The sequence below is a fragment of the Macadamia integrifolia genome, unplaced genomic scaffold (assembly GCF_013358625.1).
Source record: "Macadamia integrifolia cultivar HAES 741 unplaced genomic scaffold, SCU_Mint_v3 scaffold641, whole genome shotgun sequence".
In the NCBI taxonomy this organism is placed as follows: domain Eukaryota; kingdom Viridiplantae; phylum Streptophyta; class Magnoliopsida; order Proteales; family Proteaceae; genus Macadamia; species Macadamia integrifolia.
This window is the reverse complement of record NW_024870504.1, coordinates 258,505-284,946: the sequence shown is the minus strand read 5'-3', so window position 1 is coordinate 284,946 and position 26,442 is coordinate 258,505. Positions and strand designations below refer to the sequence as shown.

General features: G+C 38.6%; 1 protein-coding gene and 1 non-coding gene across 2 annotated transcripts; both read right to left on the bottom strand.

The window, feature by feature from the left end:
* Positions 1-15,589: 15,589 nt before the first annotated feature.
* Positions 15,590-15,692, bottom strand: LOC122069558. The gene has a single exon (XR_006137474.1). It is a non-coding gene; the product is annotated as a small nucleolar RNA R71 (small nucleolar RNA).
* Positions 15,693-24,877: 9,185 nt separating this feature from the next.
* On the bottom strand, positions 24,878-25,552 carry LOC122069553. Its single transcript, XM_042633608.1, has one exon. The coding sequence runs from the start codon at positions 25,550-25,552 to the stop codon at positions 24,878-24,880; it is 675 nt and encodes a 224-aa protein (XP_042489542.1).
* Positions 25,553-26,442: the final 890 nt, after the last annotated feature.

Below are 26,442 nucleotides of genomic sequence, written 5' to 3'. Positions count from 1 at the left end.
TCAAGGAACATGCTTATTGTTGTCTCGTGGGGTCTCACTTGTTTTATTATTCTTTCTCCTCCCCCCCCTCTTCAGGGCACTCCCTCCCTCCTCTTGTACAAGCTATGATCCCTTATTTGGATTGTGTTGTTGCTTCCTCCCTTCCCCTTGGGCTTGTCCCCTCTCCCTAGCTGGCTTTTGCTTCTACCCCCCCCCTTCTTTCCTCCCTGTCTCGATAATGAATTATTTATTCACAAAAAAAAAAAAAATAAAATAAGGTAAGGGTCGTAAGGCTGAGTTTTTTGTTGTTGATGTTGTTGTTGTTATTATTATTTTTTTATTGATCTACGACTTCATGGAGTTGATTTTTATTATTTATTAAAAAATAATTTTTTATTTTTTGATTGTAGAAATAATTTAAAAAATATTAAAATTAATGGAACATGTACTTTTTGGTTTGAACATTTGCAAATGTAGTGTTTTATTTTTTGGACTAAAATTGATTATTAATGTGTTGTTCCATACATAATATTTGTTAATTAGGTAAATATTATTTTTAGAAGATAATAAAAATAGTTTTAATTAAGAAAAAAAGTTAATAATGTGGGCATTTTTGTTACAACACAGTAAGAAGGTTGCATAGGGGTTGATCAGGGGGAGACCCAGTGTCAAGGCATAGTGTACCCATTGGTAACAACAAAACAAAGTCACAATGCAATTATTGTGAAGAAGAAGATCATGCGGTGAACTGCCCTAGGGTCCTTGGTGTGCTATAGCAGTCCATGACTGCCCTCGAGAAGGAGGAATATAGGGGAAGTTGGATAAGCAAAAGGTAAGGGATGGTTTTGAGAAGGCAGTGCTTGAGAGACCTAACAACACAGAATGCCAAAAAATATTGATGAGGATATACCTTTTGATGTGGAGATAGAAGTAGAGGCAACTGGCGAGACACAACGTCCTAAGGTAGCGAACAAAGTTACACATTTTTAGGAGAAGGATATAGGTAGATAGTTCATGGGAAGAGCTGGTTCCTCTAGACCAATTGCACCAGAGTCTAGTGGAAGTGGTTCTAAACAACGTAGAGATGGGGGGAGGAAGAAGCAGAAGCTAACAGAAGGTCCCTATAGGCAGTCATCGAGTATGAGAGGAGCTATAGCAGAAGAGGATGTTGGCATCCTTGAGCATAATCCTACCATCTTCAGGACACAGGATGCCAATAAAAGAAGCTAAATCACATGCGATCTAACTGGAAGGGAGAAGTGGGTGATGTCCAAGTGGTTGTCTATCGTAGTAACCCATCCAATGCCATTGAGGGACGGTACTATTAGAACATGCTAGAAATTGGAAGAAAGGTTGGCCCAGGAGTGAAAGGGGGCCGCTACATATGAGCATATGAATGTCTATTTTCCCCAGCAGAGATAAGATGTCGAGGAGTAAATAAAGGGCCTGGAAGGGTTGTGGATAGAGTATGGTGTAATTGTGATGTGATGGTTGGACTGGACCCTCTATATAGTCCATCATCAACTTCATGGCCTATTGTGCTAGTAGGACTATTCCTCAAATCAAGATGTATACAAAGAGAAAGAATGCAAAATACATCTATAAGGTATAAGAGGTGGCACAAAAGGTAGGGGTAAAGAACGTTGTTTAAGTGGTGACGGACAACAACAACGACTTCAAGAAGGTAAATGAGAGATTAATGAACAGGTTCCTCCTATCTTGGATTCCATGTGCAACCCACTGCGTCGACCTTATATTGAAGGACATAGGGAAAAGGTCCATGGTACAAAGTGTGATTGAGAGCACAAGACAAGTGATCACATTTGTATACAACCATGGATAGACAGATGTTAAGGAGCATATGCGGTGGGGATTTAGTGATGCCCGACCATACTTGTCACAGCATCAACTTGGCATCTAGGTTCCTTGGTTTCCTAGGAGGGCATTGAAGTGCCTCGTTATTTTGGTGTCACCTTATGTTCAAGGTACTCTTCCAACTCCTTGGGTCTCCTAGATATCGTGATAACTATGAGCCTAGCATTACTCCATTCACCACATACTACATTGCCCTGAAGAACTTCGAGGCAAAGATGGCCGGTCCGTGTTTGCTTTAGAGGAGTGTTTGGTTTGAGGGAGTTGAGTTCTCCACATGGTAGAGCAGCTCAGGTAACCATATTATGTGACCAATTATGGCACAACCTAAAGGTTGTGATGATATTGGAGCCAGTGGTAAAGGTGTCTAGGATGATTGACTCGAAGAAGAAGCTTACCGTGCAACACTTGTATGTTGCAATGGAGATGATGGACTTGGTGTTGGCAATGATGTCATATGACTCATATGATGCCAGGTAGTACCTTATAATCATAAAGATCACTGGGAGAAGCAATAAATGCATCCACTACAAAGGCGAGTTTTTTTTTACTTTCCACTTTGAATACTCAGTAAGCTCTAAAAACTTATTTATATAATTATGGACTATTATCAATCCCGAATACCAAGCACAAACTTGGGATGAATCAAGGCCTGGTAGATGTAGTGGAAGAGGTAGTGGCAAAGTTGGAACCAAACCAGATATATAGGCTCAGTGCAATAATGAGGTCAGACTTCTAGTTTCTTAAGTATTTAAAAATGAATGTAATTAGAATTTAGTATTGATGCTAACATTACTAATCATTGAGATGGGTATAATTAAAGAGCTTCAAAGATGCCACTAGGACTTTCGACCGTGTAGTTGCAAATGTTGGTTAGGAGACTATTGCTCTTAGTTGATCCATATCCATCGCTTTAGTTTCTTAGTTCAAGATAAGTATGTAAAATTGCATACACTTAGCAAAAATAATCTTAGTTCTCTAATGTAGGTGAATGGTGGTTGCTATATGGGAAAGAGGTACCTAACCTGAGGAATATAGCATTGAAAGTAATATCCTAGACATGTTCCACCTCCAGATGTGAATGTAATTGGAGTATATTTCCACTTATCCATTCTAAGAGGTCGAACTAATTGGGTCATGTACGGCTAGAGAACTTGGTGCATACGCACTACAATATGAGACTGAAAATGGAGCACATATATTTGGAATGGACAATGACAGACCTAACCGAGCTAAGTAGAATCTTCCTGGAGTCAGATGTGGAAGATCCCCTCTACGAGTTGGTGAAGGATCAAGGTACCTCTACATTGGATGAGCCTGGGGTTAGGCTTAATAGATTGCTAGTCAGATGGGTGCTAATATCGTCGTATTATGTTTTCTTGAGTGGGTTGAGTCCACTCACAGATACCCTGACCTTTTGAATCCCAACCTGATGGGCGAGATGAAGAGGAAGACATCAACTGGTCAGATTCCAATGGCCACACTTGCACACAATCCCCTTTTGTTGGTGATGGTGATCCACTTTTAGGTGGGGATGAGTTCTATCCACTAGAGAGAGAAGAAGAGGAACAATATGATCCCATCCGATTCACAAGGAGGAGTTAGTTTGACCATGCTACCCAAATTTGACCACGGTGCACATGCCCCACGTAAAGGCTACTTGAACAGTCCATGCCTTAGTTGTCACGACGTCTAGGTGACCCAAGGTGTTGGAGGGGATCCAAACGTAAGGACACTAATAAGACAACCAAGCGCCCGCCTATGCAATGCCTTGACAACTATGGTCCATGCTACCAATTCAAACCAGATGAGGATGACAGCATGGATATGGAAATTAAAAATGTGTTTGGCACTTGGAGTCTTAGTCTAGAGGAGAGTAGTGGATATGATGGGGTGGACCATAGTTGTCAAGGTGTCTAGGTGACCCAAGGCATTGGAGGGGGTCCAAACGTAAGGTGACACTAAGGCGGCACCAAAACAACCGAGGCGTCCAAGGCAATGCCTTGACAACTATGGGATGGTCAATGGCATGCACCCTCATTTTTGGGACAAAGCTCCAATTTGAGTTGGTGCGCATAGTGATCACGAAGAGTATGGAAGATATGGCTAATATAGATCCTTTTTTTTTTTTTTTGTTTTTATTCCCCATTGAGTATAAGCGTTAGTCACAAAGTGAGGTGCCTTTTGTGGAAAGCTTATTCTCATACCCAGCCCCCCTAACCATATCAGCCAAATCATCCGAGTCCACCAAACAGCTACGGTGGGTCCACATATGCATCTTCCCAGCCTGGTGACCAATATCCTAGGTTGGGTTGCCGAAAGTGTGTTGAAGATGACACCTTTAGGGCTGTTATGTTAGACTTTGAACTTTTCATCAAACACATTATGACAACCGTCATTTGTGATACAATCTGAGGAATGGTTCCATCCAAGGCAACAATCTTCTGGTTTTGAGCCTCTGGCATAGGCATAAGGGTGTCAAAAGTAACACGAAACTTAATTCAATTTTGCTTATTGTCTATGATGACATTTTTAGGTGATATAAGGGAAACGATACGGTAGGCTATAGTTGAAATATGTGAATGGAGAGGAACAATGGATGTGAGATGAGGCAGAAGATGGAGAAGTAAAAGAGAGAGGAGAAAGAATCGATGGATGTTGGAATAGTGTATTGTGAGAGATAACCTCACCTACACCAATATATCCTTTACTAATATATTTACAAGGTATTACACAAACCTTCCTAAGGAGGGAAATTATACATACCTCCCTAAGAAGGAAAAGAAAAATAAAACATAATGAGATAAATTAAAATACTACCCATAGACTAACATAACTGATATCTCTAACACTCCCTCTCAAACTAGAGAATAAATATCATATCATGCATTCCTAGCTTGGACAGTAGAGAACTAAATTGATGATGAATAAGACCCTTTGTGAAGATATCAGCCAGCTGATTTCCAGTCCTCACAAAAGGTGTGCATATGTAACTGGTGTCAATCTTCTCCTTAATGAAGTGTCTGTCCAACTCTATGTGCTTCGTCCTGTCATGCTACACAGGGTTGTGAGCTATACTTATGGCAACCTTGTTGTTACAATAAAACCTCATAGGTTCCTTAGTATCAATAGCCAATTCTTGGACAAGCCTTCTCAACCAGAGAAGCTCACACACTCTATGAGCCATAACTCTAAATTCTGCCTCTGCACTAGACCAAGCCACCACAGATTGCTTCTTGCTCCATCATGTAACTAGGTTTTCACCTACAAATGTGCAATAGCCTGATGTAGATCTCCTATCAGAAACTGAACTAGTCCAATCCCCATCAGTAAAGCCTTCTATCCTCATGTGCTTATGCTTGGTAAAAAGTACTCCTTTTCCTGGAGAGGACTTCAAGTACCGGATGATGTAGTAAATCGCATCCAAGTGCCCACTCTTAGGAGCATGCATAAATTGACTCACCACCCCCACTGCATAAGTAATGTCTGGATGAGTCAAGGGCAAATAAACAAGCTTCCCAACTAACCTTTGATATTTTCCCACATCAACAAGAAAAGGGTTAGCATCTTCCCTTAGCTTATGATTCTGCTCAATAGGAGAATTTACAGGCTTATAGCCCAACGTTTCTGTTTCTTTCAAGAGGTCTAGAATAAACTTCCTTTGACATATATTTATGCCCTTCTTGGATCTAGATACTTCAATCCCCAAGAAATATTTTAAGGACCTTAGATCCTTAATCTCAAACTATTAGGCTAAGTATTTCTTCAGATTGAATATCTCAATTTTGTCATCTTCAGTTACCACAATGTCATCAACATAGACAATCAAAGTTGTGATGGTGCCATTACCACACTTAGTGAATAGACTGTGGTCAACCTGACTTTGGGAATAGTCATTCTTCAGGATGACCTATCTGAACCTTTCAAACCAGGCCTTCGAGGATTGTTTAAGACCATACAAAGCTTTTTTTTGAAGACACACTTTCCTATAGCTGAAGGAAACTTGAATCCAGGAGGAGTTTGCATATACACTTCCTCTTCTAAGTCACCATGTAGGAAGGCATTCTTCACATCTAATTGATATAATGGTCAATCATTATTTGCTACCAAAGATAAAAGGACCCTTAGGGTATTATGCTTAGCCACAGGAGCAAATGTCTCCTGATAGTCAATCCCATACACTTGGTTGTATCATTTTACCACCAGCCTTGCTTTGTACCTCTCAATAATACCATCTGGCCGGTACTTGATTGTGTAGAACCACTTGCATCCAATTGGAGTTCTCCCCCTTTGAAGGTCAACCAATTTCCAGGTACAAATTTTTTCAAGGGCCATCATTTCCTCAGTCATAGCTTGCTTCCACTTTGGGTCAGACATAGCTTTGGAAACATTCTTGAAAATAGAAGCAGATGAGAGAGTAATAGTAAATGCAACACCTGTAGGGGATAGAGAGTCATAGGAGACAAACTAGGCTATAGGATTAGTACAAACTCTCTTTCCCTTCCTAATAACAATAGGAAGATCTAACTCTGACGCAGAAGGAAGGATATTACCTGACTGAGGAGGGTGGATCTTAGGAATTGGATTCAAAGAGGACTCTTGGAAAGTCTTCTTATTCCTCCTTGTGTACAAAATGGTCTCCTTATCATTACCTGAACCTGAACCACCTTTTGAATGATCACCAACATTAATAATATCCACCTCTTTATGTTTCCCAATGTCAAGTATAAAATGAGAAATAGGTAATGGGGATAGAAAAGGGATCTCATCAGTAGCCTTTTCACCTCCATTATGCTCCCCCTGAAAATGATACTGAAGAGAGGAAAAAAATGAGTAGACTCAAGGAAGGTGACACCTTTAGAGAGAAGCTTTCATCTGGAAGAATGATGAAAGCACTTATATCCCTTAATAGTGGAGGAGTAGCCAAGAAAGATACATTTAAGTGCCTTGGGGTCCAGTTTAGTCCGAGAAGACTCTCAAACCAACCTTACAATAAGGAGCTCGGATACCAAGTTGAAATATATGTATGAAGTGGAACAATGAGACGTGAGATGAGGAAGAAGATGGAGAAGTAGAAGAGGGAGAACAGAGAGAATTGATGGCTGTTGGAATAGTGTATTGTGAGAGATAACCTCACCTACACCAATATATCCTTTAATAATATATTTACAAGGTATTACACAAACCTCCCTAAGGAGGAAAATTACACATACCTCCCTATGGAGGAAAATGAAAATAAAACATTATGAGATAAATTACAATACAACCCTTAGACTAACATAATTGATATCTCTAACAGCTATGGCATATTCTAGCAAACTGTCTGATGCCAAAATATCATTAGTGTGTGTCGAAGGATACGGTATGAAAGTGTAATCATGCTTAAATAAGCTTGGCCTAAAGTTTCAGGTAAATATTCAAATTTGGACCACCAAAATGAACCTAATTTCGACTGAATTTTGCAATATATTTTGGTTTCAACTAAGGTTGAAACCCTGGTCAAATCAAAATCTTAAGCCTTGGAATATAGAGTCATTTCCTCCCAATGCTATGGCTGCATTTTGGTCTGGTTTCTGATTTTCTAAACTATTGATTTTAGGAAGCTCTTTGATTCTTATAGTTATGAATGCTTAGTTTACCACAGATTATTCTCTACTAAAAATAAGGAAATGACATTTATAATAAGAGGAAACAACTTTTGCTTCTCAGCCAGAAATGAGAAAGTTCTTTTAGAATGAGAGGAAAAACTTTTTTCCAAAAGAGAGAAAAAAATGGGGAATATTCCCAAAAGAGTAAAATCTTTTGGTGAACAAGATTGTTGTCAAATTCATTTTGAAGAAACTATTCCAGAGAAATTATACTAAACACATATAATATGAACTATTGTTTGAGATTTTAAAATATAATTGTAAGCGTACAGATCAGTGTAGCTATGGGTCTAACATAGGGAAAGCAGCCACTTTATTTGTTTTGCTTATTTTAATAATGTGAAAGTGAATCAATTAATGGTTGTGATCTAATTCTAACTACTGTCCTAAACATATGTATCTAAAATAACGTCCTAACCATTCGTCATCTAAGAATTTAAATACGCAAGCCACGTAATTAAAATTAAATAAATAAATAACTAATATTAAACACTCACGCAATTAAAAAAAATGAAGGAGAAAAATGTTGAAATAAAAATAAAGTAAAAGAAAGGGGATAAAGCTAGAGAGAGACTCATAAGTAGGTTTCTCTACTTAGCCCGAGGGATGCATCATAATATGAGCTTCCCTACTTGACCAGAGAGTCATTCTTACAAGGGTTACTCTACTTGGCTTTTGGGAAAGGGAGGCAATTAAAATAAAAAAACAATAAAATGATGGCTCTAAGGCTAGGAAGGACAAAGCCAACGCATACACTAGCCATGAACCTTAGGGAAAAGGGGAAAACAATAATTTAATGACTGAAATTAAATCCTAAATTAAGAAAGAAAGGGTAGTCAGAAGAGGGAATGAGAGGGGGGTGAGAAGACTACTGAAGGAGCCTACTTACTTGAACTTCAACCCTTGAACTGACAACTTGATCAATTTGAGATACTACCAGTACTAAAAACCGGATATGAATAAATCAAATTTGAAATTTCTAGTACTAGAGAAAACAAATTTGAAGAAAAAAATTGAACTTGAAAGACATGCTTCATAGCTTGTTCTTGTCTTCTAGAACTAAGCCTATAACTAAAACTTGAAATTACAACTTCAATTGCTTAAACAATAAAAATAAAAGACTGAATCAAAAACAAAAGTGCTTTCATTAATTGAATAAAAAGAACTTACAAAAGTGTTTAAAGAATAAACCTAAAACTAGAGCTAAAAGAAGAAAACTAGAGAAAGAGATGGAACAACTTAAAAAAAAAATAAAAAACTACCCTAGAAGAATAATGAAGTGCCTCCTTCCCTTGTGTTAATTCTATTATATAGAGAATAGATGAGGGAAGATAACGATTTTAGCTTCTAAAAGAAAAAGACTTTTTTTTATCTTGTTGATGTGGTGGAGGAGAGAGAAGAGAGAAAACGTGTGGAGAGAGAATCCCCCACGATTTTTTTTTGCCTTTTTTTTCTCCCTTTTCTATTTTTCTCTCTCTTCTCGCGCAAGAAACCCCCTTGGCTTATTTTTCTTGCTCGGATTTGGACAATTTTCTATTTTAATGGGAAATTCCATCCATGCCCTTATCTTTTTTTTTTTCTTCCTTCCTATTTTTTTTTATTTTCTCTCTCTCTCTTCTTCAAACTTGCGTACAACCATCTTGGCCAACCTCCTTTAAGTGATAAGTAGGAGAGAGATCATCTTCTAAAAAAAACCTTAACAAAATGTCAACTAAGAGGTTCGAACTTGAGACATAATAAGCAAGGGATTTTGCACACTAAGTACTGGTTGTTATAAAAAACGAATCTTCAATCAATTAAGGATGTGGTTCATCGATCCTTGTTGGCATTTGGAATATTCCTTATACCCCTGGAACAATTGCAGATGGACTAGTTCTGTATCTCGGTTCAGTTCTGATCCATTATTCTTTTTCTGACCCGAAAAGAATAATCACTTGTACGGTTGACCAAACGAATGTGTACTTTTAATTGAACATGTCCATTTTACTTAGAATTTCATCCTCTTCGCAATCATAAAAAGAAATAGGACATTCTTACGTATAAAATTGGATATGTAGCGCCCGATAGTCCTTAAGGCCTTGAAAATATAAAACCTGCAAAAAGAGAGTAAAACCTAAAGTAGCTCCATTCTAAATATATAAAATGCATATTTTACTACCCAAGATTTCACATATAAATGTGCTCATCAGAATTCCCCCACACTTAGACTTTGCTAGTCCTCGAGCAAAACAAAAAAAAAAGAATAAAAACAAAAAACCTAACTCACTTTCGTAGGAATCACGGTTGCACTTAGCATGTGCTTCAAGCCTTTAAACCCCTAGATCATCCCTAGTGGACGAGTTGTGTCTCATGGGTGGTTGCAGTGAATATACACCCAAAATTCAAAATAAACAAATCCCAACCTTGGCAAAAGGTAAAGGCCATACTGATCCGGAGTAAAGTTAATTCCTCATATAAGGGACCCCCACACTTGAACTTTTATTACCCTTTATCAATTCCAGGCACTAGCATATTTCTTAATTTGGAACTCACCTCATCTCTTCCAAAACATCCTTATCTTAAGGCAAACCCACTTGTGAAGAAATAGGGAACCAATAACTAAGGCGTTGGAATGTTTTTGACCAAACATGTTACCAAGCATTAATGACATTTGGACATTTTTTTCCTCATTTTTTCGCTTAATAAACTCTATTCTACTTCACTACTTTTGGCCTGAATGACATGGTGGAGCAAACACCAGACACCCAAGTAACTATGTAGCTTTGCTTTTTTACATATGCCCACAAAAGACATTGATGTTAGAGTTCTTTCAGAAGTTTCTTTCCTAGGAATTTCAATCAAGCCACCACGCTTCTTGAGGCGCAATACCCTGTCTAGTTCCATGGGAATCAACTCTTATTCTTCTTTATACCAAATTTCACACTTCATTTAAAATTGTGCATTTGTCAACTATACCAAATTAAAAAGAAGGTCTCAACTCCAAATCAAAAGTACAAGGATCCCATAGACTTACATATGGTCCAACACCATAAAATAGGGGTCTCTTATTTTTCAAAAGAAAGTCTCATCTCAAGACACAAGCTTGTTTCTTTCTTCTCAATAGGGCTTTTATATGTTCAAAATGGAGACCTTAATCAAAACTTTTATTTTCATATATCAAGCAATACTTTTATTTTCATACATCAAGAAACCGAATGATATGATCATTAGCCAAAATCCAAAGTAGGATTTCATTCTTAGCAAGCTCAAAAACAAAATGAAAAACAAACAAAACAAAGTGAAAAAAGCAAAAACTGGTTTCCCTCCTCCACGCTTAAGTCATGCAATGTCCTCAATGCGTGGAAAGAATTAAAAGCGAAGACAATGCAAGGGGGTCATACCTGATTAAAAGTTAGTCATCAGTGTAAAGAGGTTTATGGAGATCCATGACCTCTTTGAGGTCATACCTGATCCCATACTTTTTCATTAAGGAGGATGATTACAAAAATGAGTGCCTCTATCACTAATTATTGCACGTGGTGCACCAAAGCTGAAAAAAATGTTCACTTTGAGAAACTGGACCACCACTTTGTGGTCATTAGATTTATAAGGTTTTATGGAAGATAACCATTGCTATTGAGAAGCTAATTCAGTTGCTGATTTTCTATTGAAATCAGCTGCTCGGTTTGAAGTTTCATCGTCAGTTTCAAATTGACCGCCACTGGTTTAGATGAACTTAGACATGGATGCTTCTCATCATCCAAGATCGAGAATGTGCTAGGTCTTTTGATTTTTATGTTTTTTTTTTGGTTGAGTAGTGTGGGTGTCTTGTTCTACTGATGGCAATGCTGAAGGTGGAACATGTTCATCCCCTACTCTTCCAGGTGTGAGTTTGGGCGTTCTGGCCCTTCTCATTTGATGTACTATATCTGTATCCTTTCTTTTTCTTTTTTTTTTTCATTTTAATATACATGATCTTTTAGCGGAAAAAAAAATGTCTTCTCTTCTTCTTTTTATTTCAGCATTTTTTTCCTTCATTGTTTTTTAATTTTGTGGGGTGTTTATTTTCATTTATTTATTTATTTAATTTTAATTACATGGCTTGTGTATTTAAATTATTAGATGATGAATGGTTAGGACGTTATTTTAGATACATATGTTTAGGACGGTATTTAGAATTAGATCACAACCATTTATCGGTTTACTTTCGCATTATTAAAAGAAGCAAAAAATAAATAAAGTGGCTGCTCTCCCTGTGTTCAACCCGTAGCTACACTGATCCGTACTCTTGCGGTTACATTTTAAAATCTCAAACAAGTTTTTGGCGCCGTTACTGGGGCGACAATTTCATGTTATTTTTTGCTTTCTTTTGGTAAATCAGAGTGCTTTGTTTGCTTTGTTTTGGTTTTCCTTTTCTTTTATTTGAATTCTTGAGAAGAAAAAATTACAATAACAATTGTATTGGTGGAGGTCATCAAGCCTCACAGCATGATAAAGACAGGTTTCGCCCGTAGCAGTACCTCAGGAATTTACCTGAGTAACCGCGGATCCCTGTCAGTAAGCTCCCAAAAGGCCAAAAATAAAAAATAAATAAAAATAATATAAAAAATATTTTTCTTTCCATTCTTTTGTGTTACACCCATGCCCTAATCCGGTTTAATTTGAACTGTTGTAATAAGCCTTGGATCGAAGATTAAAAGTACGATCGGGTTTTGACTCCCAATTGCACATTACTGAAGGGGTAGAGATGACCCCACATGTTCGTGTATTGCATGCCTATCTAACTGAAGGGGATTCATACCTTTCGATCCCAGATGGTAAGTGACCCAACTCCCCACACTTGATTTTTGGCACACATCATAACTGTCGAAAAACCTTGGGCATATCTGAGGGTAACCACCCGTGCGAGACCAACCATGTGATAGCAAGCTGTCTTGACCACCGGAAACAAGCCACTTGAAGTAGCCTGGGCATGAATCCAGTGCCTGTTTTCGGTGGGTCTATAGGCTACTGTCGAGGTTTCGATGCTCATGGGTCCCGCCACTCGCATCGTAAATGGTTTTGGATGATCTCAAATCATCCTCCACATCTTTCTCTTAATGTGAATACCTTATGGACCTAAATGTGTAGGTCCTCGTGCCCCAAAACTCATTTTAGCCAGATAGGTTCAAAAGGGGTTCAAACCAAACAGACTCTAAGGCCCAACTTAAGTTATAAGTTGGGAAATGAGGATTCATATCCTGATTTCCCCTTTTCCCAATGTAGGAGAGGAGAGAAAGAGAGAGGAAGGAAGAAGAAGAGGAAGAAGAAGAGGGTTGGAGGCCTACCTTGGTGCCGACTGCCGCCTTATTACCAGAATCATTGCCGGAGGTAAGTATAACCTCCCATACCACTTTCTCTCTTCATTTTGACCTAGACAAAGCTAGGTATAGATAGAATCTTGGTGTACACACCATGTTTAGGTTGTAGGATGGGTGTTCTACCCTCCCGGTGTTGTTACTGAGCTCGAACCAAGCCCGGTCTGGTAACATGTAATGCCAAAAGACCAACTAGGGTTTCGATTGTTCGATCGACGTATCTCCCAAATAACTTGATGGAATTGAGATTTTATTAGCTTAGAATGATGCTAGGAACATCCCCTACAAACTTCATAGAACAAATCCTAACAATCGAGTCTGAGTAGAAAAGCCCCAAATTGTTGGACTGCCATGTACCTCCACCGAAAACAGCCCACTGATCCACTGGCTCTATTTTAGTGGCATATTTCTAGTGGACATGGAGCCTCATGTGCTCTCTGTCACCTCCACTAGAAACAGGTCTGATATTTTCAGTGGAAATGCCCTATTTCCGGTGATTGTTTCCGATGACATTACTATCATCGGGAGACAGTGTCTGTACACTTTGGGGTGACCTGTGTGGGTCCCTCCTGATTTTTTCGATGCATACTGATGTACGATTCCATTTGTGTCTTGGACAGTGATGCACACATGCCCCGAAGTCAGAATTGATTTGATTAATAGGTGGCCCCACTTGAACCCTAAACCAAACAAAGATCAACAAGGTGAGGGATGGACTGTGTTTATTTTTTTGAATGTTTATTAATTATTTAATTGCTAACATGCTTAGAATTATATATTTAATTAAATTGTCATTTTATGATCATGATATGAATTGTATGAAAATGTATGACGGGATCCGATGTGGCCGAGGTGGTATCAATATCGTGATCTCCGTGTGTTTGGATGGGTGTGTGTGTGTGACGGAATCCGGTGTGGCCGAGGTGGTACCGGTGTCGTGATTACCGTATGCATGTTGCATTCATGCATTGATTATGTGCATTAGAGTTAGTTGTAGTCAAGGGTTATACTTTGTGGCCAAGGTCTCGCTGGTATTGTGTACCCCAGGACTACATTTGAAAATGGATATGCTTCGTGGTCGAGGTCTTGCCGGTGTTGCGTAGTCCATACTTGATTGCTATTTGCATGCTAGATTAGGTAAACGGTCTCAGGTTACACTTTGTGGCCAAGGTCTCTTTGGTATAGTATACCCGAGGCTGTATTTGGAGATGGATTACACTTTGTGGCCGAGGTCTCTTCGGTGTCGTGTAATCCATTCTAACTGTATCATTATAAAGGCATATAGTATATATGTGGTTAGGTATCACTCCCTATGCTACACACCCTTGCCAAAAGGGGTTGAGGTGTTGGACAAACCATTGTGGTACGTTTGATGGCCTTTCCGAAGTGCCACTCCTATAGTATAATGTGATTGTTGTCAGAGGCGGGAACTTGTTCGGCGTAGCCAATGTGTTACCAGTGTCATGACTGCCAGAAGGGGATTATCAGGGATTTACTAGATGACCCATAGATGCATATGGAGACTGGTAGGCTTCTAATCATGGTTGATGTCATTTTCAAGACGAGGGATACAGTCTAATGCACTATAGTAGCATTTACTAGACTTAGTTTGTATTGTTAGGTGGCTAATAAACAAATGAACTGCATCACGAGCATCATGGAATATTTATTTAATTTCTGTAATCATGCATCATAAATTATTATTGCTTGGATGTGCTTGCCTCACACCTTACTGAGCAAGTTGAAAAGCTCACCTCACGTATACATCCCTTTTTTAGATGATGATGCAGGTACTATGGTGCCAATGGCAGGTGTCCTAGTATCTTCTGGGTCGGAGTATGGTATGAGCAACTGGTGGATGCTAGAAGCAAAGGAGCACGATCAAGACTGTGCTTATAATCACTGTGCTTACGTCATACCGTGAGATTGTACATCATCTTTCGATACTTTTGGATATAGTTGTGGATTGTATATTTTCTTGAGATTATATCATATGTCATGGATGAATGTAATAGAATAACTCAGTTATTGCTATTATAATACCATTAGATATTTCACCATTTTATTTATAATTCCGCTACTATATTCATTTTTGTTGTGAGATTATAAAAATTTTAAGGTACTACTATCAGAGATCCTGGTAGATTGGTAAGATAGGTACGTGTCTTACTCACACCACCGGTATTCCTGATGGTAAGTTGGGTCTGCCGGGAGTGGGGTGTTACATTTTGTGCTTGTCTTACTCTAGTTGTGGGTAGTTTTCTATTGCATGAGTATTAAGTGGGTACATAATACTAAGAATCGGTTAGAAAGAAGAGATCCAACAAGCAGTGACCCTATACATTTGCTTTCTTTAAGACCCTTCAATATGGGAGACCAACAGCAAAACCCTCCACCTAGATCTTTGAAAGATAGGTTCTACCCTGCTAGAGCAGCCCAACCTTCCTGCATGTTCTACCACAAGCCCAGGGCAATAATTTTGAGCTTAAATCTCATTACATCACTATGTTGCCCCACTTTTATGGGCTGACTTATAAGGGTGCATACCTATTTCTAAGGGAATTTGAAGAGGTATGTGTTCTAATTAAGATCCAATAGCTTTCTGATGATGCTGTTAAGCTTAGGTTCATCACGTTTGCATTGAAAGACCAAGCTAAGAAGTGGTTGTATGGGTTACCCACAAATTCCATAACCTCATGGGAACAGTTCACAGTTGTCTTTCTTAAGAAGTTTTTCCCAACTCATAAGACCAATAAGCTTAGAAGTGATATCCTTCAGTTTAGGTAAAAGCCTAGTGAGTCCTTTTCCAAACTTATGGAGAGATTCAAGGATCTACTCCATGCCCTTACCATGGCTTAGACTTATGGCATTTATGTCAAATAATTTATGAGGGTATTGATTACTCAACTAAACAAATGATAGAGTCTATGTTCCCTGAGGGATTCTCATCCTTTACAGATGGAGGAAAGGCATGGGAATTCTTACTTGACTTAGCTAACAAAACCCGTGAGTGAGAATCAACCCAAGAGAGTGAAAGAATCATAGGAGGGAAAGGATATTTTGTGGATGGGATAGTAGCCAAGGAAGCCCATTTGGATAGCCTAATCAATAGGATTGAGACTATTGTTCCTAGAGAGCCATCATCAGTCAATTTGGTTAAGATTTGTGCTTGGTGCCAGTCCCCTGGACATGTCATAGAAGAATGCCCCAACACCTCTGGGGGCACTTCTAATGATAGTGTTAATGCCTTATACCAGAATAATCCATATAGTAACACCTACAATCCAGAATGGAGAAATCACCTAAATTTCTCCTGGAATCAGGGCAACTAAGCAGGGCCTTCCAATTTCCATAATCAAGGTCAACCTGGACCCCAAAGGCCTCTCTTTGCACAATAATATTTTTCTCAAAATACTTTTCCTAGGTCAAATGTAGGACCTCAGACTAGTTTTCCTAGGGCCCCTCTCTTATCATCTTATCAGCAACCCCCTAGGTTTACCAACACTGGAGAGGCAAGTAGAATAAGTGACTTGAAAAAAAATATGGCCCTCCTTATGACAAGCCATCAAAATCCTATGAGAGAACTCACCAAAGTTGTCTCAATTATGCGTGAGAGGGAGAAGGGAACTTTACCTAGTAAACCAGAGCCTAACCCTAGGCATCATCAGCCTATTAGTTTACAAGCACCAACTAATGCACCACTGAATATAGTACAAAGTCAGACCCAACATGGGCCCTCTAACCAATGTAATGTTGTTTATGCCCTTAGGAGTGGTAGAGAGTACCAAAAGAGTGTTTCTAAATCTTCCCCATCTATTACTCCTGTTAATTATCCTTCAGTTGAGGACACAAGTGTGCCTCTTATTCCAGGCTTGTCTAATGAACCTAAAGATTCTTCTAAAACTAAAGATTATTTGGTTGAGGAAACAAAAAATGATTCTTCTGAAAAGGGGCAAATCCCTAAAGTCCTTATGTTCCTCCTGTCCCATTTCCTAATCACTTGGTAAACAAAAAGAATAATGCTTCCATGGATAAAATTTTAGAAGCCTTCAACAAGGTAGAAGTGAACATTCCTCTTTTGGATACCACATCCCAGATCCCCGCCTATACGAAGGTATTGAAAGATTTATGTACTCACAAACGCATCATTAGTATACAGGTAACATTAGTTCCATAATTACTCAGCCTATAGCAGCCAAATATAAGGATCCAGGGAGCCCTACCATAGCTTGTGTCATAGGTAATACCTACATTGAGCATGCCTTACTTGACCTTGGCGCAAGTGTGAATCTTTTACCTTACCATGTGTACAAGCAACTAGGATTGGGAGAATTGAAAGCCACTGGAATTACTCTTCAGTTAGCAGATAGGTTTGCTAAGATTCCTAAAGGGATGGTTGAGGATATCTTACTAAAGGTGGGGGAATTTATTTTCCCTGTTTATTTCATTATGTTAGATACCAAGTCCTTCTCAACTAAGGATGAGATCCCAATAATTCTAGGAAGACCATTCTTGGCTACCAGTAATGCATTAATCAATTGCCAGAATGGTTTCCTAAGGTTATCTTTTGGCAACCAAACTGTTGAGTTTAACATGTTTAGGATAGGCAAGCAACCACATATAGAAGAAGAGATTAATATGCTTGAGGATTTACTGGATTTTTCTGATGATTTAATTACCAACTTTGAAATTAATTTTGATTCAGAATTCTAAGAGTGTATGGATGAGTTGGATGATGATAGTGAAACTTTATTTTCTGAAGTCTTAAGTCTTCACACACCTGTGGAGCCCTTAGGACATCTTTCAAATTCCATTCTCAAACCTTCCATAGTTGAGCCCCCTAAGCTATATCTTAAGGAGTTGCCATCTAATTTGAGGAATGCTTTCCTAGGGCCTGACCAATCTCTTCCTGTAATAATTTCTTCAAATTTAACTTCTAGCTAGGAAGAGGAGTTACTTTAAGTGTTAAAAGATAATAAGAAAGCCCTAGGTTGGACCATGGCTGATATCAAAGGTATAAGCCCTTCTATTGTGCAACATCATATACATTTTATGGAGGATTCCAAACCATCCACGGAACCCAAAATAAGAGCTATCCCAGTAATGATGGAAGCCATTAAGAAAGAGATCCTAAAGTGGTTGGACCATGGAATAATTTATCATATTTCTAATAGCCAATGGGTAAGCCTAATTCATATAGTGCCTAAGAAGTCTGGTGTGACTGTAGTTCCCAATGCCAATAATGAACTAATTTCAACTCATATCCAATCAGGGTGGAGAGTATGCATAAACTACAGAAAACTTAATGTGGCAACCTGAAAGGATCACTTTCCATTGCCATTCATTAACTAGATGTTAGAGAGGTTAGCTGGACAATACTATTATTTTCTTGATGGATATTTCAGCTATAACCAGACCCCAATTGCTTTAGAGGACCAATGTAAGACCACTTTTACATGCCCATATGGAACATTTACTTACAGATGTATGCTCTTTGGGCTTTGCAATACCCCTACTATGTTCCAACGATGCATGATGAGCATCTTTTCTGACATGGCCATAAAATTCTTAGAAGTATTTATAGATGACTTTTCAATTCATGGGAATTCCTATTCTGAATGTCTTCATCATCTTTCTCTAGTTTTGAAAAGGTTTTTATCTAAAAATTTGATTTTGAATTGGAAGAAATGCCATTTTATGGTTAAATCTAGTATTGTTTTAGGCCATATAATATCCAAGGAGGGAATTAAAGTAGATAGAGCCAAAGTGGATTTAATTAATAATTTACCATCTCCTCAATCTATTAAGGACGTCCAGTCTTTTCTAGGATATGCGGGCTTCTACAGAAGGTTTATTAAGAACTTTAGCCAGTTAGCCCGACGTCTCACTTCATTACTTGCCAAAGATCAAACTTTTGAGTTTCTAAAGAGTGCCTAGAATCCTTCAAACAACTTAAGAAGGAATTGACCAATGCAAAACCCATTATTCAACCACCTGTTTGGGAAAAACCTTTTGAACTGATGTGTGATGCTTTGGATTTTACCATAGGAGCGGTTTTGGGTCCAAGGATTAATAAGTTGCTCACTATCATTTACTATGCTAGTAGGACCTTAAATGATGTATAACTCAATTATACAACTACTGAAAAAGAATTTTTAGCTGTTGTATTTGCATTAGAAAAGTTTTGGTCTTACTTAGTTTGTTCACATGTGGTGGTGTAAACTAATCATTTCGCTCTTAGATACCTAGTTCAGAAGAAGGATGCCAAAGTCCGTCTCATTAGGTGGGTTTTACTTTTGCTAAAGTTTGATTTAGAAATTAGGGATAAGAAAGGAGTTGAAAACCTAGTTGCAGACCATTTATCCCGGCTTCCCAATTCCTTGACTGTCGATTCTCCAGTCAATGAGAAATTTTCAGATGAACAATTATTTGTAGTGTCCAGTGAACCATAGTTTGTTGACATTGTCAAATTCTTAGTTTTATGTGTGACTCCGGATCACTGGTCTACCCAAGATAAGTATAAGTTTCATTCCCAAGTTAAGTACTTTTTCTGGGATGATCCTTATTTGTTTAAGATATGTCGAAATCAGATTATCCAATGATGTGTTCTTGATCTTGAGTAACACTACATTCTCTCTTTTTGCCATGATCATGCATGTGGTGGATACTTTGGACCTAAGAAGACTACTGCAAAGGTTCTCCAATGCGGCTTTTATTGGACTACTTTTTTTAGAGATGCTTTTAAGTTTTGCAGGGCTTGTCTCGCCTGCCAGTCTTTTGGCTGTATCAATAAGAGGGACATAATGCCCTCAACCCTATTTTGGTAGTTGAGATCTTTGATGTATGGGGCATCGATTTCATGGGACCATTCCTTAATTCCTTTGGAAATTTATGCATACTTTTGGCTGTTGATTATATTTCTAAATGGATAGTAAAAGAAAGGGGATAAAGTTAGAGAGAGACTCACAAGTAGGTTTCTCTATTTAGCCCGAGCGATGCATCATAATATGAGCTTCCCTACTTGATTAGAGAGTCACTCTTACAAGGGTTACTCTACTTGGCTTTAAGAAAAGGGACGCAATTAAAATAAAAAACAATAAAATGATGGTTCTATGGCTAGGAGGGACAAAGCCAACACATACACTAGCCATAAACCTTGGGGAAAATGGAAAGCAATAATAAAATGACTGAAATTAAAATCCTAAATTAAGAAAGAAAGGGTAGTCAAAAGAGAGAATGAGAAGGGGGTGAGAAGACTACTGAAGGAGCCTACTTACTTGAACTTCAACCCTTGAACTGAAAAATTGGTCGATTTGAGATACTACTAATACTAAAAACCAGATCTGGAATAAACCAAATCTCAAATTTTTAGTACTAGAAAAAACAAGTCTGAAGAAAAAAATTGAACTTGAAAGACATACTCCATAGCTTGTTCTTGTCACCTAGAACTAAGCCTAGAACTAGAACTTGAAAATTACAACTTCAATTGCTTAAACAATAAAAATAAAAGACCGAATCAAAAACAAAAGTGCTTGCATTAATTGAATAAAAAGAACTTACAAAAGTGTTTAAAGCATAAACCTAGAACTAGAGCTAGAGAAAGAAAACTAGAGAAAGAGATAGAGCAACTAAAAAAAAAAAAAACCCCTAGAAGAATAATGAAGTGCCACCTCCCCCTGTATTAATTCTATTATATAGAGAATGAGGGAGGGAAGCTAACGATTTTAGCTTCTAAAAAAAAAAGATTTTTGTTTATCTTGTTGATAAGTTGGAGGAGAGAGAAGAAACCCCCTTGGCCGATTTTCTGACTTGGATTTAGATAATATTCTATTTTAATGGAAAATTCCATCCATGCCCTTGTCTTTTTTTTTTTTCTTCTTTCCTATTTTTTTCTCTTTATTTTCTCTCTCTTCTTCAAACTTGTGTACAACCATCTTGGCCGACCTCATTTAAGTGATGAGTAAGAGATAGAAAATCTTTAAAAAAAAAACCTCAACAAAATGGCAACTAAGAGGTTTGAACTTGAGACTTCCTAATAAGCAAGGGATTTTGCACATCACAACTCACCAATTACGCTAGGTAGTTGTTGTTACCAAAAAAGAATCGTCAATCAATTAAGGATGTGGTCCATCGATCCTTGATGGTATTTAGAATATTCCTTATACCCCTGGAACAACTGCAGACGGACTAGTTCTGCATCTCGGTTCAGTTCTGATCCATTATTCTTTTTCTTACCCGAAAAGAATAATCACTTGTACGGTTGACCAAACAAATGTGTACTTTTAATTGAACATGTCCATCTTGCTCAGAATTTCATCCTCTTCGTAACCATGGAAAGAAATAGGACCTCTTTATTTGTAAAATTGGAGGTATAGCGCCCGATATTCCTTAAGGCCTTGAAAATATAAAACCTGCAAAAAGAGAGTAAAACCTAAGGTAGTTCCATTCTAGATATGTAAAATGCATGTTTTATTACCCTAGGTTTTACACATAAATGTGCTCATCAAATCTCTATAGAATAGTGATATATGATGTAGCCAGCTTATTTACAGCAGGAGTTTATTCTTCTCTCCTTGATTGCACTTGTGTCACATACGAGTTAAACTTAATGTGTTTCACATCTAATTAATTTCCATGTATATGATTTTATTAATAACAATTAGATATTTGTCAAATAAAATGGAGATACTTTCTAAATTTCCTTAGTATGTAAATGCATAAATCCTGCTTCTAGATGTTGACTCTATCTATCTTGTAGGTGTGGCCAAATATGTGGATCATAATCGTACACTTTTTGTCTATGATAAGTACAATATTTCTTAGTCTTGTAAGATTTACATAACCATAGCCTTCTCTCTCTCCTTCGATGGTATTAACTCTCCATTCCTACAGTTTTTTTTTTTTGGATGAATCATTCCTATAGTTTTTTAATGATAGTGATAGTTGCACCAGTTTTATGTTTCTGATTTTAGTTACCATAGGTGAATGTTAATTGTTGCACAAAACTGGAAAAGTTTGTAACTGTTGTAATATAGGTATAAGGGTAGAATTGTCAATAGGGGCAGAATTGTACTTTTACTCATAACTCTTCTATTATAAATGAAGGAGAGCAGGAATTTTCTAGCGCCCCAAAACCTTATTCCCATTTCTCGCCTCTCCTTCTTCTTCTCCATCAACTCTCTCTCTCTCTCTCTCTCTCTCTCTCTCTCTCTCTCTCTCTCTCTCTCTCTCTCTCTCTCTCTCTCTCGCTTCCTTCTTTTCTTTTGGTTCAAGTAGAGGCTCACCCTCAGTAGTGAGTTTCTTCCCATTGGGGTTCTTCTCTATGGTTTGATCCCTATGTTTTGAATCAGTGAATAGAGAGCTCTATGATGTGTCAGATTTGGAAATATTTTTGCAAGTTCATGGCTTCTTTTTCAGTCTAGCAACTATGGTAGTGTCAGATGATATGATTGCATCAACTGTTTTGGATGGAATGGGTTGTGTTTCCCATTATGACTACCCCTTGTTCCCTACCTGCTCTATCAAGTTGGATGGGAGCAACTATTTGATGTGGTTCAGATTATGTTTTCTGTCTATAAATTCCCATGATTATTTTGGCTATCTCACAGGTGCTACCATCTGCCCTATTATTGCTGGTTCTGCTCAGGACAAAAGGAGTTTTGCTAAGTCCCTGGTTATGTCTTTTTTGCTATTTTCTATGACTCCTTCCATTGCTCGGGGGGTTTTTTTTTGGTGAATAAATAATTCATTACCAAAGAGAGAAAAAGTATACAACCCCAATCAATTGGGGGGGGGGAGAAAGAGAACAAAAGCCGTCAGGGGGAAACAACGTTCCTGATTATAGAGCTAGGAAGCTCACAGGAAGAAACAATGTGACAAATTCTGGGGAGGGGGAACAATTGGAAGACATTTTTGAGGTCTTTACTTTGACATCAAAGAAGATTGAATTCTAAATCTTTCCTAAAGGCCGAGAGTTGGTAGTCCATTTTCTATGATTTCTCTTCATCCAGATTTGATTTAGAGTAGCATAGAAGGCTAGCTTTCCCACATAGTCACAAATGGTCTTCCCGTGGAAGGTCATGTCCACCCAGATCCACTCCCTTTGGAGAAGGAGAATTCTTTTATAGACTGACCAACATGTGGAGAGAACAAGCTTCCATATGGTGGAGGAGGCTGGGCAAGCAAAGAAGAGATGGCCCATGTCTTCCGGCTCGGAACCACAAAGATAGCAAGTAGTGGAGACTTGGATTCCTCTTTGGATGAGGAATGCTTGCGTGGGAAGATAGTTCTTAAAAGCTTGCCAGGAAGTGAAGCTTTTCCAAGGGATGTAATGCTTGAACCAAATAAGATTGCACCAGAGAAAAGGGGGCCCACGAGCTCTGATAAAACCCCAAGTAGATTTTGTACTAAACTGACCACTATATGCAGGCTTCCAAATAATAGTATCAAGCCTTCCTAGCCCTGTAAGAGGAATAGATGATAAGGAGGACCATATTTTAGCTATCTAGTCTGAGTCAGTGTCAAGGATGACCCATGATTTAGAGGAGATAATATCAGCTACCATAGCATGTCTTGGGAGCCCAGAATTGTGGATATTTCTAGCACTCAAAACCTATAAAGGAGACCTTTGGGATGCCAAGGATCCAACTAGAGGGAGGTGGAGGCACCATCTCCAATACAGAAGGAGATGACTCTGGAAGTCATAGATCTCAGAGAGAGAAGCTTGCACCACACCTAGGAGGCATCAGACGGATGGCGGACTGACCAAAAGGTTTTTAACCTAAGGAGATGTTCATACACCCAATCAAACCAAATGCTTTTCTTTTTGCTGAAAAACTTCTTGATAAGCTTGAGGATACCTATCATATTGACATCCTTGACGTGTCTTAGACCAAGACCCCCTTCTTTTTTGGGAAGTCAAACAGCTGCCCAACTTAGAGGGTGAAGGAATCTAGAGGAGTCACACCCTTTCTAGAGGAAAGAAGCAAACAAAATTTCCTTCTTGGCAATTGTCTCTTTAAGCGAGCCGAAGATGCAAAACCAATAGATATAAGAAGTCCGAAGGACTGATTTGGTGAGCTCCAGATGACCTACAAAATAAAGAAACTTTCCTTTCCATAGTTGGAGATGCTTTCTGATGCTATCCAGCATTAGAGAGCAATAATGACTCATGAGCCTTGCGGGGATGAGGGGGAGGCCCAAATATCTGATAGGAAGGGAGCCCAGAGCAAAGCCCGATTTCTGAAGAAGGTAAGACTTAGAGGCTTCCGAGATTTCAGTCAAGAAGATAAAAGATTTCCCAAAATTGACGCAAAGGCTAGACATCAAAGCAAAGAGGTTCATAAAATGCATAATAGAGTCAATGGAAGAGTCATTAGCCCTGGAGAAAATCATTAGGTCATCTGCAAAAGCTAGGTGAGTAAGTCTGATGGACTTACATTTGGGAATGGGAATGATGAAACCCTGATTTGAAGCAACTTGTAGGTTACAAGAGAGAATCTCCATAGCAAGGTAAAATAAGTAGGGGGACAGAGGGCATCCCTGTCGAATGCCAGTAGTAGAGGAGAAGTATCCCGTGGAGCTACCATTAACTAGCACTAAAAATTTGGGGAATGCTATGCAGTGATAGATCTAGTTGGAGAAGACAGGAGGGGAAGCATCATGTTGAGCACAGAAATAATGAAGTCCCATTTCATAGAGTCAAAAGCCTTGTGGATGTCAATTTTCATAAGAGCTACCGAGGGATGAGACTTTCTATCAAAACCTTTAACAATCTCATGGCATAGAAGAATGTTGTCTCCAATGGATCTTCCATGAATGATGGCAGATTGGTTGTTACTAACAAGAGAGCCAATGATGGATTTAATATGGTTAGCAAGAATCTTTGTAATAAACTTATAGATCAGGTTGCAAAGGGAGATTGGCCTGATATCATTCATAGAGTCCACACCCTCTTTTTTGGGGATGAGGCAGAGAAAGGTATGAATAATGCCTTGATCTGATTTGGATTGAAAAGAAACTCTTGATGGCTTTAATGATATCTCAGGTCGAGTCAAAGAATCCCATACTGAATCCGTCAGGCCCAGGGGCTTTGCTGGATTTATGAGATTTGATTGCAGCTGTAATCTCTTCATCAGAGGGAATGGCCCAGACCGTTGGAACAACATCATTTGGAACAAGTTTGTTAATAAGCCCCTCAGGGATGTGCAGGACCAGGGAAGCAACCGGATTGAACAAGTTATTGAAGTGATTGGTAGCCACCTCTTTTGTCTCATCCACTTTGGAAACATGGGTGCCATGAGGAGATGCTAGCATGGTGATGGAGTTGAAGTTGTTTCTAGCTTTCAAGGATCGGTGGAAATAAGAAGAGTTGGAGTCTCCTAATTTGAACCAATTTATTCTAGCTTTTTGCCTTAAGAAACTTTCTTCCTGGGCCAGAAGAGAGGAGAGGATAGCAGTTTCAGCTTTCTCCCCCTCTGTAAGAGAGGAGTTCAGGTGATCTATCTGAAGACATGCCTGTATGGAGGACAGACGGTTCTTGCAATCAGTGGTAAGAGAAGAAATATTCCCAAAAATGTTAGTATTCCAAATCTTTAAGGCTTCTTTGACATTTTTGAGCTTCCGGGATAGGGCAATGAGGGGAGTTGAGAAAGTTTGGACAGGCTTAAGCCCTGCTTCCTTAACAACACTGGAGAAGTCAGGATGGGAGGACCACATATCAAAGAATTTAAAGCGCTCGGGACCAAAGGAGATATAGGGGTGGATTGAGAGGAAAATGAGGCTATGGCTTGAAATGGATGGCATTTCAAAGGTTACATGGGAAGAAGGGAAGCCTGGGAGCCAAGATTCATTGATGAGCATTCTGTCAAGCTTGCAAGAAATGCGAGACAAGCCATTTCTTTTATTATTCTATGAGAATTTGATTCCCAACCAGTAGAGATCATCAAGCGCAATGTCCTCAATGCAGCCATTATAAGTATCCATCTTACCAGATTTTAATGGCCCCTCCTTGTTTTTCATGAGAGTAACGGATAATGTTAAAATCCCTAATAATCCCCTAATGACGTGTATCTAAGATTTCCTATTAGGTGGGCTAACATAGTCAAAGATTTGTTTCCAAAACTAGTTTAGTGGTGTTGACTAAAGATGGAGTAAGCAGAAAGAATCCAATATTATTGGTAAGTGATCTCTATGGAGATATTGGATTCTATTAGCACACCTTAATGGTATGAAATATTTATTACTATGTGTGGACTTAAGGTATTGTTTCTTTAATGGGGAGGAAACCCTAATTTTATTGTAGGGTTGGTCCCTACCCTCACCCCTATATATAGTTATCACTGACCCATTAAGTGAGGCTAACGACCAAAAGCAAAAGGGAAAGAAGGTAGACCAGACCAACATTGATCGTGTTGTACGAGGAGCATACAAGAAGACATTGAGGAGTTCTTATTCTTCAACCATGGATTCAGGTATGCTAAAACGTGTATTTTGTAGTGTTTGTCGTGCATGCTTATCGATCTTCATGAATCGTTCCGTATTTATTTTCTATCAATGGTATCAGAGCCTCATTCATGAAAAATCAATCGGCTGTACCACCAGTAATA